This window comes from Musca domestica, unplaced genomic scaffold (assembly GCF_030504385.1).
Source record: "Musca domestica strain aabys unplaced genomic scaffold, Musca_domestica.polishedcontigs.V.1.1 2, whole genome shotgun sequence".
Taxonomy (NCBI): Eukaryota; Metazoa; Arthropoda; class Insecta; order Diptera; family Muscidae; genus Musca; species Musca domestica.
This window is the reverse complement of record NW_026712249.1, coordinates 43,274,415-43,287,320: the sequence shown is the minus strand read 5'-3', so window position 1 is coordinate 43,287,320 and position 12,906 is coordinate 43,274,415. Positions and strand designations below refer to the sequence as shown.

The 12,906-nt window shown below is 35.3% G+C and overlaps 1 protein-coding gene across 2 annotated transcripts; it reads right to left on the bottom strand.

Moving 5' to 3' along the window:
* Positions 1 to 498: 498 nt before the first annotated feature.
* Positions 499 to 12,528, bottom strand: LOC101891799 (annexin B11). 2 transcript variants are annotated; one of them, XM_059122186.1, is made up of 7 exons: positions 12,445 to 12,516; positions 5,477 to 6,070; positions 1,761 to 1,901; positions 1,457 to 1,697; positions 1,160 to 1,389; positions 829 to 1,038; positions 499 to 757 (listed from the first exon to the last, which is right to left on the bottom strand). In XM_059122186.1, exons 1-7 carry the CDS (start codon positions 12,454 to 12,456, stop codon positions 620 to 622), a joined length of 1,566 nt encoding a protein of 521 aa, XP_058978169.1. In that variant the 5' UTR covers positions 12,457 to 12,516; the 3' UTR covers positions 499 to 619. The 2 variants fall into 2 exon arrangements, with proteins under 2 accessions (XP_058978169.1, XP_058978170.1); XM_059122187.1 differs by lacking the exon at positions 5,477 to 6,070 and having other exon boundaries at positions 12,445 to 12,528.
* Positions 12,529 to 12,906: the final 378 nt, after the last annotated feature.

The following is a 12,906-nucleotide window of genomic DNA, read 5'->3' as shown; positions in this document are numbered from 1 at the left end:
TGTGGTTTTTAACATAGTTTTTATTGTATTTAGGTATGTATATTTTTAATGAACATTATGACAATACAACAGCTAGAAAAAGACACTGTCGCGAGATTTCATTGGAGGATTATTGTATCAAAAGTGGCATTAAATGCAATAATTATTTTTTGTAGAATTTTTTAATGGTTAAAGTCAAATACTCTTTAGTTATAACAATTATGGGATTGCAAAGCAATTTAATTGATTGTTTTTAGGAATAATAGTACAGTACATTTAAATATATATTATGGGTATGATTTCAACATTTTAAAATAACTCTTCAGGGAATACAAACAAATATATATTTTTATGGAAAATTTCAAAAATTGTTTTTTTTATAAAATCTTCTTTTGTCACTGGTATTATATTACAAAATATATTGAAAAGTTGTTTTTTTTATAAGCATGTAAAAGTTTTGTTTTTAGAAAAATACTTAGATTTCATATCAAATGTTTTTTTTTTTTGTTTTTTTGTGAAAAATATTCGATTGTGATTAATGTCAACATTAAAATATCATTTTATTCTTTCTCTCCCTTTCAAAATGGACTTCTTCCCTTAAAAAAAATATATTTCGTATAACATTACTCCATTTCAGGTTTTAAGAATTTGAACGTTGTTCGCCCACCAAGGCATACAGGGCATGTTTGTAGTGACCCGATGTGTCACCCTTAATCCAGCTCTTTAGACTCTTGCCGTACATACGCTCAAAGGCAGCCTTAATATCGGCCATATCGATCTGTGTGGAAAAAAAATTAAATATTAATTCTTGTGTTCCATTAATTGGATAGTTTATTTCTTCATAATTACCTCACACCGGGTGATAATCACACGTATCAACTGCTTGTCATTGGTCCCAATGCCAGCCATACTCTTGTGTAGACGTGAGGCAAAATATTCAGCCTTGTTGTTGACACAACGACAAATGGCAATTAGGCCTTCCATTATATCACCGGAGAATTCCTTTTTAATTGCCTTCTCCAGCGAGTGACCGGTCATTGTTTCATACTCTTGGAAAATCTGAAAGTACATAAAAAATAAATTATTAAATAATAATTTTTTCTTTGACAAAATATATCTTTGAAATTTGGCATAAGTACTGAAGCGTTTTTTTTTTCAATTTTTCCGAACAATGCCTTACCAATTTCAATTGTTGATAGTTACGTTGGCACAAAATCATATTGAACATGCTCTCATCGGTGCCGACACGCAACTCACCAGCCTTGAGCAATTCACGGGCATCACTCTGGGCAGCAGCACGGTCAACATGACCGCTTTCATCGCGGGCCGCAGTGCACAGCGAGACCAAGAGACGTTTGAAATTTCCCGATGTTTCGGATTTCAATTCCGATTCCAAATGGGCACCATATACTACAAAATAAAACAATAAAATTTATTTAAGGTTTCAACTTTTTATCTTGAAATCCCAAAAACTTACATCTTAAATATTGATTTTTAATCGTGTGAATCTCATGATTCGATAGAGTACATAAAATTTCAATGAGCACATCTTCATCAGTGCCAATGCCAGCCATGGCATCGTTCAGCTCATGACAATAGTAATCGACAATGGGACGCAAAAGGCCAACCAACAGTTTTTCGAAATTTCCGCTTGTCTCGGAGCGAATGTCCTCAATAAGATCTTTGCCAAAGTGGGTTTTATACTGACGTTGGATTTCCTAAAAATAAATAAAATATTAAAAATTTAGCAAAATAAATAAAATTAGGATATTTTTTCATACCTGTCTCTGTTCATTGGAACGACGGCAAATGATGTTGATAAGGGCATCCTCATCGGTGCCAAAGCCTTTCATGGCCTTGCGTAAGTCATGGGCATCCTTGACGGGATCAAAGTTTTGGGCTGGGAATACAGTTGGGGTTCCCTATGATACAAAAAATTAGAAATAAATAAATAAAATATATTAAAATATTGTAGCGGATTTGAAGAAAATTTATTCTGGCTTTTAAATATCTACTTAGTAATTAAAGATTTACAAATTTACATTAGTATACATTTTTTCATAGCAAAATATTATAGGACATTTTAAGAATACTATGAGAGGTTAAAATAATTTTTAATTTATAAATACACAAGACCTGTTCCAGAGCTGCAAGATTGTAAAAAAATTTCACCGGTGACCTTTTTACTTTTATGACCGATTTTCTATTTATGAAAATTGCAAGAAAGTAAATTCCTACAGGTTCTGGAACAGAGAAACATATATTGGGGAACTATATAACCATTTATACTTGGGGTTGGAATACATTACACAAAAAAGAGGTAAAATTTAATAAAGTTTTGAAATTACAATAAATCTGCCTTTGGGAGTTGGGACAGATTTTTGGAGAAGTGATACAGCTATCCAACCAACCCAAAGTTTATAACCAAATTAACCCTCGTAGAAAATTCTATATGGAGAATGTATTGAAAACATCCATCCTCTATCCACTGAAGGCCTATAGATGAACCAATAAAAGATCCAATGAAAGTTACGTTCTATAGAAGAGCCTAAGAAAGTATTTTATCTCTAAATCTATTTTTTTCTTTTTTTTCTATTGATCTACCTTTCGCTCTGTAGAAGAAGGTAGTAGCAAGGTAGATAGCCCGTCAAGTGATTGACTGACTGACTTAATGATTCATCAACCCCTAGACGAAATGGCTAAAGCTAGTATCTTTGTGGTCACTCTTGGTCCGCAGGTGTCAGATAAGGCCGGGTTTTTGTAAATTCGTACTACAACGGTACGAAAAGTACTAAATTTGTACTCTTTTTATTTGACGAATAATAGAGTTACAACTATTAAATTTGGAATGAGGACCACTGATAAAGTGTATGATGAATGTACCAAACCAAGTGTAAGAAAGTACTAAAATATGCTATATTTAGTACCATTTCGTATCATGTGAACAGTTAGAGCTAAAAACTTGAAATTCGGAATGGGAAGCCAGGTTGAGCAGTAGGGTCGATGTAAGGAGGTAATTTTTAGAAGTATGTACTCCTGTTTACGAAAAGTACTAAACGGTGCCAAATTTTGGTACAATTTGAATTTGGAGGAATGGATGGAGCTGAAATTTAACAGAGTGTAGGATTGGGATATGGAGGGAGTTTTCGAAATTTGTACTTATGTCCACGAAAAGTAATAAATGATACTAAATTTGGTACAATTTCAATTTAGGGGGAACCAATAGAGCTAGTAGAAATTTGATAATAAAATCACTATTGCATTGTAGGACTGAGATACGTAGATAGTTTTGGAAATACGTACTTAGCTGTATTAAATGGGACTAAATTTGGTACAATTTAAATTTTGGGAGAAGCGATAAAGTTGTTGTTCTGAAAATTGGAATTAATAAGGAAGTTTTGGATTTGGTTGAACCGAACCAGAAATTGGGAAATTAGATTTCTATTGGATTGTATGATGCAGATTGTTATGCAAATATGTACTTATGTGTACTAAATGGTACTAAATAGGTCTTTCAGTGAGGTGAGTTTCTTAATAACGGAGATAAATCAGAGAAGCATTTAATCACTTTGAAATGTTGGTCCGACATTTATATTACCCGAATAGGTCCACGTTTTGGTATGGCCCCCATATACCGTTACTCCCTAATTTTCAGTATTTTGAATGTTTTATCCACAATGAAAGCCACAATGTGGTAACATGAGGGAATTATTTTAAGTGGACCTGTTTTTTTTTTAATCCCCAAAAAGTCGAAAATGGCCCCATATTTCGAGTTCACAAAATGTATGCCAAATTATTGTTTGGTGAAGGCCGACTATCAAATTTAGAAAAAAAAAAATTGGTTCACGTAGCCGGTGTTGGGCATAGCCAGAGGAGAAAATCTCACGCCCTGGCCGAAGTCTTGCAATCCAAAACAGCATCAAATTAAAAACAGCATAAAAAAAAACAAGTTAAAAAGCAGTGATTTCGGCCGGGCCAAACTTTGAATACCCTCAACCATTTGGAACAAATTTAGAAATTTTCAAAAAAAAAATTCTGTTAACATTTTAAAAATACAGAATATAGCCGTTATATTTAGGTCTATACGACGTGGACCTACCTATAGGCATTGTTTGTCATAAGCCATTACCATATTCAAATTCGAAACTTGAAATAAACGGTGAATAATGTAGCTAAAATCATCAAAATATCGCATATGGAGGTACCGATATATCGGAGCTGTGCGAAGACCTAGACCAGCATTGACAATTTTCTGTCACAGGCTGTAGCATCCTTTACGAACTTCAAATACGACATCTCAAACAATTTCGGTAGGTATTGTACCTAAACTCATCAAAATGCCGAATATAGGGAGGTACTGATATATGGGGCCTATACGAAGACCTGGACATGCATAGATAATTTCCTGTCACAGACTTTAGTTCCCATTACGAACTCTATATACGTAATTTGAAACAATTTCGGTAAATAATGACGCTAAAATCATCAAAATACCGAATATTGGGAGGTACCGTTATATGGGGGCTATACGAAGACATGGACCTGCACAAACAATTTTCTGTCATGGCTAAAGTATCCATTACGAACTTCACATGCGAAATTTGAAACATTTCCGGTTAAAAATTTCGCTAAAATCATCAAAATACCGAATATATAGGGAGGTACCGTTATATGGTGGCTATACAAAGACGTTGGCCTGAACAGACAAATTTTTGTCTCAGGCTGTAGTATCGATTTCGAACTTCAAATGCCAAATTTGAAACAATTTCTGTTAATAATGTAGCTAAAATCATCAAAATACCTAATACAGGGAGGTAACGTTATATGGGGGCTATCTAAAAAAGGTGCACCTACATGGCCCATTTACGATCCCCGGGTCGTGGACCCGAAATTTAGGTCAAATATCCCTGAATACGGTTTCGTAAAGAAAAAAATACAAGTAAAACCACCCAAGTAGTCTAGGGAAAATCCATTTTTAATAAACGACCCACTTGTGGTCGTTCTGCATCATGACTCAGAGATAATTTCACGCAAGCTTAGGTGAATTTATAAAACAAACACACACACACACACTCATTCATATGTGTCGTTGGTACAGCAAAAAATTACAACAATAACAACAAATTAAAAATAATATCTAGCATTAAGAGTAATCAAAAGCTTACGAATTAATCGCCATTCCACAAGCTTACAATTATCTAGTTTTGAGATAAATTATAAAACAAAAACATGTGTACATACATCATCGTGTAGTTTATATGTAAACATTCCATCGCCATAGCAATTTTCCTCAATTGAAATTTCTGAAGCACTTTCATTATTCAAATCGTCTTCAGTGAAACTTTCAATAAATCCAACATTCTTAGGAAAATTGAATTTCCAAAATAATAGACCCCAAGAAAAGAGATTACAAAAAAAAAGAACAACACAAGAGAAAACCAAAATACCCAAGAGAGCAAAAACAAAAAGAAAATACATAATTAGCAAGGACACTAACCTCTCTCCGTGGAGCAGTGGAGTAGTGATGTTGTATGGGATGGCCTTGCCTCTGGGCCAACTCTTCGAAACAGTGTTGGATATTGCCAGCCGGCGATTCTAATCCCATTGAGGTACGAACCGGTGTATAGCCATGATTGGGATTGTATGATGTGGGGTGTGTGGGTGGTGCCTGTCCGTATGATGGATTGTGATAATGAGCTGGTGAACCTGTCGATGTGGGATAGGGTGTTTGATGGGGATTGTGAGGATATGAGGATCCCGGATAGGGTGACGGCTGATGTCCATTGTTGCTGGGATAAGGTGATGCATGAGGATAGGGTCCAGCCGTGGGATAGGGTGCTGTGTTAGTCGTAGGGTATGGTGCTGGGTTAGTGGGAGGATAAGGTGCATTATTTGTGGGATAGGGAGCATGATGTGTGGCGGCAGATGGATAATGAGAATTTGTCGGTTGCTGCTGCTGTTGTTGTTGTTGATGTGGGTGTTGGGTGGGCGCCACCCAACCCGCACCGAATGGTACACCGGCTGACATACCCGGTTGTGGATTGTAACCAGGCGTTGATGTGGGAGGATGTGGTTGTGGCATGCCGGAACCCTACAAAACGAAAAGAGTTCAATGACAGAGATCAGACATTTGTGCAAAACATATGGAATTGAGTGGGGGGCGGGGTGGTGCTGGTGAGAGGGGTGGGTAAATGAATACAATTTTCAATTTAAAACAAATGAAAGACTCTTTGAATTTTTGTTTCGCTTTGGCCGAAAGGTCACAAACTTCATTTGAAATAGGCGGAAATGTGGCGAGAGGTTTGAAACATTCATTGGATGACATACATACAGGGTGAGATGAAAAAACTGCAACCAAGTTTAGACTGCAGTCATTTCTAAGCCACTCGTCCGACAGATGTCAAAATTATTCCAGTGACAGATCATTTCATTGTTTAGAAAAAAACTATTCGTGATGGAATTCAAGCGTGATAGTGTGATTTCTTAATATTTGGCAGGAAAACCACAAGTGGCTAGAGCACTCCAGCATTTAAATGTTAATAAATCTTTTGTGTCTCGTACCATCGCTCGTTACCGTGATACTGGGTAGCGTAGCCCGACGTCAAGGAAGTGGACGGAAGAAAAAAGCAACATCAGCAGAAATGGTTCGAAAAGTAAGAAGCGACTTGATCGAAACCCGCGTCGCAGTGGCCGAAAAATGGCTCGTGAGCTGAACATATCGCAATATTCCATTCGGAAAAAAAATAAAAAATGAGCTCGGAGTAAAACCGCAACAGAAAGAAAATAGACTCAAAAGAGCTAAAGAGTTGCTTCGCTTGGCCGAAAATGGTGATCTGCCGAATTTGGTTCCCCGATGAGAAAACATTCGTTGTCCAGCAGTTTGTAAACAAACAAAATCGTGATCGTGTTTACTTGCCACAGAGGTCAGCTGAAAATGTGCAACTTCGGTTGGCAACCAGAACTCAAGCGCCGGCAATGGTGATGGTGTGGGCCTCAATAACAGCAGAAGGTTGCTCTCTGCTCGTATTAATAAACCGTGGCATCGTAATAAATGCCGATTATTCTTGCGAAAATATTCTAGAGGGGTGCCTTGGGCATGCAAACATTTTGGCGGAGACCATGGACATTCCAACAGGACTCAGCACCAACGCACTCAACCAAGGAATGGTTACAAAATGAGGTTCCTCGCTTCATTTCCAGCGTACAATGGCCACCAAATCTTAGGATACCTATCCGTTGGACTATTGTGTCTGGAGTATTTTGGAAAGCCAGGTTGGCAAGAAAAAAATACCAAAGTGTCGATCACCTCAGGCAAGCGCTTTGCCGGGAATGGTCCAAAATACCGCAGAGCAACATTCGGACAGCGTGTTGTTTCATTGGTCGTTTGAAGGCCATAATTCGTGTCAAAAGTGACCAATTCGAACAAATCTAAACTTTTGTAAAATTTGATGCTATTCCCGACATTTTTTGCTTTCATTCAATAAATTTGAAAAAAAAAAAAAATAATAAAAATTATGGCGTTTGGCTTTATTGCAGTTTTTTATCTCACCCTGTATGTTAATGTTGAGTAAGTGAAATCTATTCTAAAAGGCTTATAAATCCTCAACCAAGAATTTTAGTGATTTTCAATATTTGATCCACAGATCCAGTTTCTCTGTATCCACTGCAGTTTAGAACTGATATTCCCAATTAAATCATGGTATGCTAAATATTTAGCAAAAATATTGCAGAAAATTTTGGATTTAAGGTACAATCTAGTTTTTGAAATTCACCTTCGTATTTTATTTTTTTCTTTTTATTAATTCCTGGAATTTTGAGTCGATTTATATCATGGTATTGTTGAGTACAGGGACGAATTTAAGGGCCCTAGAACAGTTACATTTTGCTAATTCCCAAAGTAGTTGAGAATACCTTTTTAGGGTGCAGCAATGGATTGGTACTCCATAAATGACAGAAAAAGTGAAACCTTTTATTTTTATTTAATTAAATAACAACCATGAGAACCTCAACACTTGATAAATAATATGGAATAAATAAATATTTTTATTTATAGGTATGATTCATTAGCACTTGAAACTGCACTGGGGCAATGTGTATTACAAATAAATTATTGAGTGCAGATACAATTTATTTAAACCATAACAATTTATTTACGATACTAGTTACAATAGTTTTGCCACATGCCACACCACATCATCGTGTTTGAAACCACAAAATGAAACCAAAATATTTTTTCTTCTTAATTTTAAACAAAACAATTTTGAATACATAAATAAAACCACATGAAGGCAATGATAAATATATTCATGCATAAAGGGTGTTTCGCGCTTAAAAAGATACAAACTTATTTATATTAATATTAAAAACCAGTTAGAAAGAGTTGCCAGTAAATATATATCCGTTTAGGCGGTTTAGGCCATAAAATCGAAAAAATTCCCATTGAACCTTTGTGACATTTGCCCAAGTTTGATTTTGTAGCTATTAACTATTGACAACACTGGTTTAAACATTTCGTGTTTTGTTTCACTGTGAAATATCTCCGATTTGGTCAATAAATTACAAGTCCTACAAACGAACAACGCAAACGCGCAAATCATTGATTTCATTATCAAAATGAGTGCGTCTGTTAAGAATGTTCTGATTATATCATTCTGAATTAGCGACGAAGTCATTATACCCAATTCATATGGCTACGGAGGAAATATATCATTAATATGGTCAAACGTGCCTAATTAAAATAACGATATAAGACCCTAGGCCAAATCCGTTTAAGGATATTTGGAGCTGATCTAGGGGTGTTCGTCCGTTCGTCTGGCTGTCTGGTCTGTGTGCAAGATACCTCTCAATAGGGAGTATTGGATTTAGTCAAAACAATATTCTAGAAAACTAATATCGTAATATTATTATCAAACTTAGATCGAATTTAGTGATGATTCATATCGGTCCACTCTTTCTGGTACCTTACCCCAATAGGTTAATATTTTCAAAGTAAATAATTGACCTCACAGAAAGAGAGAGGATCACCCCACTTTGTAAAATCTTGATAATCCTAATATTTGTATCAATGCTAGGTCTATTGCAAAAATGGAAAATATCACCTCACCCATAAAGTATTTTTCCCCTTTTGACTTTGAACTTTAAAAATTTTAAGTATGAATCTCCTCAATTTTCGCACTCTAAATATTTCTACCAACGCAAGATCTGGCGTGAAAATGGGATATATCAGTCCACTCCTTATTGGGTTAAAATTTTGAACAATTCTCTTCAAAGGCCACCATCCCAAAATTTCTAAAAAACGTAAGATTTGATGTAAAGATAATAGATATCGACCCCACCCCTTCTGGTAACTCCCCACTCAATTTGCAACACTTATATCTCTCATAACTTGCCAGCGATTAATTTCAAATTTGGTAATCTAAATATTTCTCTTAATCTAAATAGTTCTCTCAATCAGAGATCTGAAGTGATATGGAATTTATTGGACCACTCCTTCTGGTACCTATCGCATACAATTGTAATAAATGCTGCATTTTCTTAAAATTTCCCACATTCTAATATATTTCAGTATTGGATGAACCTCACGAACATTTAAACATTTTTTTTTTTTTTGAAAATTATCACATAACTCATAAAAAAGAATGAGGCAGTCGATATGATCCAAATCCTACATGTCGTAATATAGGACGCAGGACAGCTACGAAAGGGACAATATTGGCTCACTCCCTTGGAACCTTCTCCATATAGGGTCAATAGTTATAACATTGAAGCACTGTTTCGTGAGATACCGGCCGAAATTTCGGAAAGATTATAACAAAATTGGACTAAGCGGTTTGACCATTTGAGGCGCAGTCGCGGTCGATATTTCCATGATATAATCTTCAAACATTAAATTATATGGACCGTACTATCACCTAAAAATAAAGATTTTAGGCATTTCTCTGAATTTTATGTTTTTTTAACTTTTCTATAGCTTACAAAAATTAATCCTTTTTCCCCTGGATTGTCAATAATATGACCGAAAAAACTATTCATCGATTTCAAGGTACCTTAACTCGAATATTTGCACAAATGTGAAAATGGCTGGAAGTTCTCCAATCTACTTCAGTTTCCGTCCCGTGTTAAGTTTAACCAGTAAGGAAAGGTCAAAAGTCGGACGGGGTCGGACTATATGATACCCTACACCACTATGCGTATTTAGTAGAGCTTCCGTAAAAAAAATATATTGGGAATTTATTTGAAGTAGATCATACCAACTATGAAACCTTATTTGAATGCGTATCATGGTTTATGAGTAGTCACAATTTGGGAAATATATATCCAACTCCGAATGGATTTACACAAATTTTGACGGAGGTTTTGTACGTCTAGAACCAAATAACATTGCATATATGACTTCGATAAGGATTGGAGTTTCACCAAATGGAAACATTCGGTTGAATATCGGTCTGGGATGAAGATGTATATCGATGGTATATAAAAATCCGAACCGATATGATAACATTTGGCAGAGGTATTTTTGAGGCAGTATCTGATGCCCTGTATATAATATCATTGTTGTGCAGTGCATTTTACGCATGTGAGGGACATAAAACCCTAAATTGGATGAAACTTATGTATGGGAGCTATAGCTTTATCTGAACCGATTTTCATCAAATTTGATGTATGTGCTTCCAGACAGAATTCGGTCGGATTTGCCAAAATTTAGCCCATATGGACTGTTATTGGCCATTTGGTGCACAATTAACCCAAAATCGGTTGAAGAAATATATGGGAGCTATATCTAAATCTGAAGCGATCTTGATAAAATTTTGCAGAGATAATTGTTGGGGCGGTACATCAAATTTGTTGAGAATCGGTTCAGATATTGCTATAGCTCTAAAATATATATTGCATTCGACTTGGTAAAGTCCCTCAAGTTCGTAATATGCATTCGACAACAATGATATTTTGTATTAGATATCTATTAGAGCTCGGAAGTACCTCTGCCAAATTTTGTCATGATTGGCTCAAACTTGGATATAGCTCCCACATATGTATATCTTCAGACGATTTCGGTTTAATTGTACACCAAATGGCCAATATATATCAAAAAGTACTAAACTTTGGTATATACGACCGAATTCAGTCTATACTTGCTTATAGACTGAATTCGGTCGGTTGTAGATGATATATATTTGGGAGCTATATCTAAATCTGAGGCTGTACATAAAATTTGGTAAAAATCGGTTCATATATAGCTATAGCTCCAAAATATATGTTTTATCCGATTTGGTGTTTAAGTCCCTCACATTCGTAATATGCATTCGACAACAATGATATTTGGTACCTGATATCTTATAAAGCTGGGAAATACCTCTGCAAAATTTTGTCATGATTGGTTAAAACTTGGATATAGCTCCCACATTCGACAACAATGATATTTGGTACCAGATATCTTATAGAGCTCGGAAATACCTCTGCAAAATTTTATCAAGATTGGTTCAGATTTGGGTATAGCTCCCACATATATATTCCACATATATTAACCGATTTTGGGTTAATTGTGCTTCAAATGGCCAATATCTGTCAAAAAGTCCTAAATTTGGGTACAACCGACCGAATTAAGTCCATACTTGCTTATAGACTGAATTCGGTCGGTTGTACCAAATTTAGTACTTTTTGACAGATATTGGCCATTTGGTGCACAATTAGCACGAAACGTCAAATTTGGTAACATTCGGATCAGACATAGCTATAGCTCGCATATATATTTTCGTCCGACTTGGTGTTAAAGTCCCTTACATTCGTAATATGTATTCGATAACAATGATATTTGGTATCAGATATCGTATAGAGCTCAGAAATACCTTTGCCAAATTTTATTGAGAACGGCTAAGATATGGATATATCTCAAATATATATCCCCAATGCGATTTCAGGTTTATTGCGCAAATAATGGCTAATATGAGCCCAAATGGAGTGAATTTCTGGACGTACGTTTCCATCGGCTCCGATATACAATGGTGTTTTTTTTTTTTTTTTTTGGTATAAAAGATTAAAATATCTCGGTCAAATTTAGTGAAAATCGATTCAGAATTGGATATGCCTCCCATATATTAGTTTCCTTAGAAACCAAATTATAACTGTTCTACAGCCAAATGTTGATAGGTGGTATGATCTACTTCAAATAAATTCTTTTGTTACGGGAGCTCTACTAAATATGCATAGTGATGTAGGGTATCATATAGTCGGCCCCGCCCGACTTTTGACTTTTCCTTACTGGTTAGCTTTACATTCTTTTCGATTCTTTCTGTTATTTTAGGAAAAAAACTGAATTTTAGCGCAAAATGTTAAAGAGAGAATATTGAACCGAAACACCCTTTATACATTATCATTTACATACGAAATTCCCAACATATTTAATGTTAGAGCTATAGATATATAAAGTATATACTTATTAAATATATAATTTCTTTTAATACTTACAAATGGATACATGTTGTTGCTGTTGTTGTTGTTTTCTTTAAAATACAATCAAAAACTAGATTCCAAAAATATAAAAATAATCTGCAAAGATAAGAAAAAAATGCCAAGAGCAATTAATTAGTTATTAATTGTCTATGAATCGATGATAAGAAAACAATGTCAATACACTTGTTCAAAGTGTCCATGTTTGTCGGTCGATAAGCTTTCACTTTCCCTCAAATAGATTCATTGACATTTTGCGGGTTATAAAAATTTTCTTGTTACGTTTTAAAATTGTTTTTTTTAGCCAAGTGGCTCCCATATAGCTAGGTGGCTGGCCATAAACAGTTGGGGTATTCACGTTGTGTGGTTGTTTTTAAAAAAAATGATGTGTGTGACGTCACAGCTCATACTTGTTTATGACGTATGTTCCAACGTATGGGACACGTCATATCGAATAGCGGATTTATTTTAGAGACACAG

Coding starts and splice junctions, on each gene's coding strand:
- LOC101891799 (XM_059122186.1), bottom strand. Junction 1,390..1,456: donor TAAAAATCAATATTTAAGAT/GTAAGTTTTTGG, acceptor TTTATTTTGTAG/TATATGGTGCCCATTTGGAA. Junction 1,039..1,159: donor ACTATCAACAATTGAAATTG/GTAAGGCATTGT, acceptor ATGTACTTTCAG/ATTTTCCAAGAGTATGAAAC.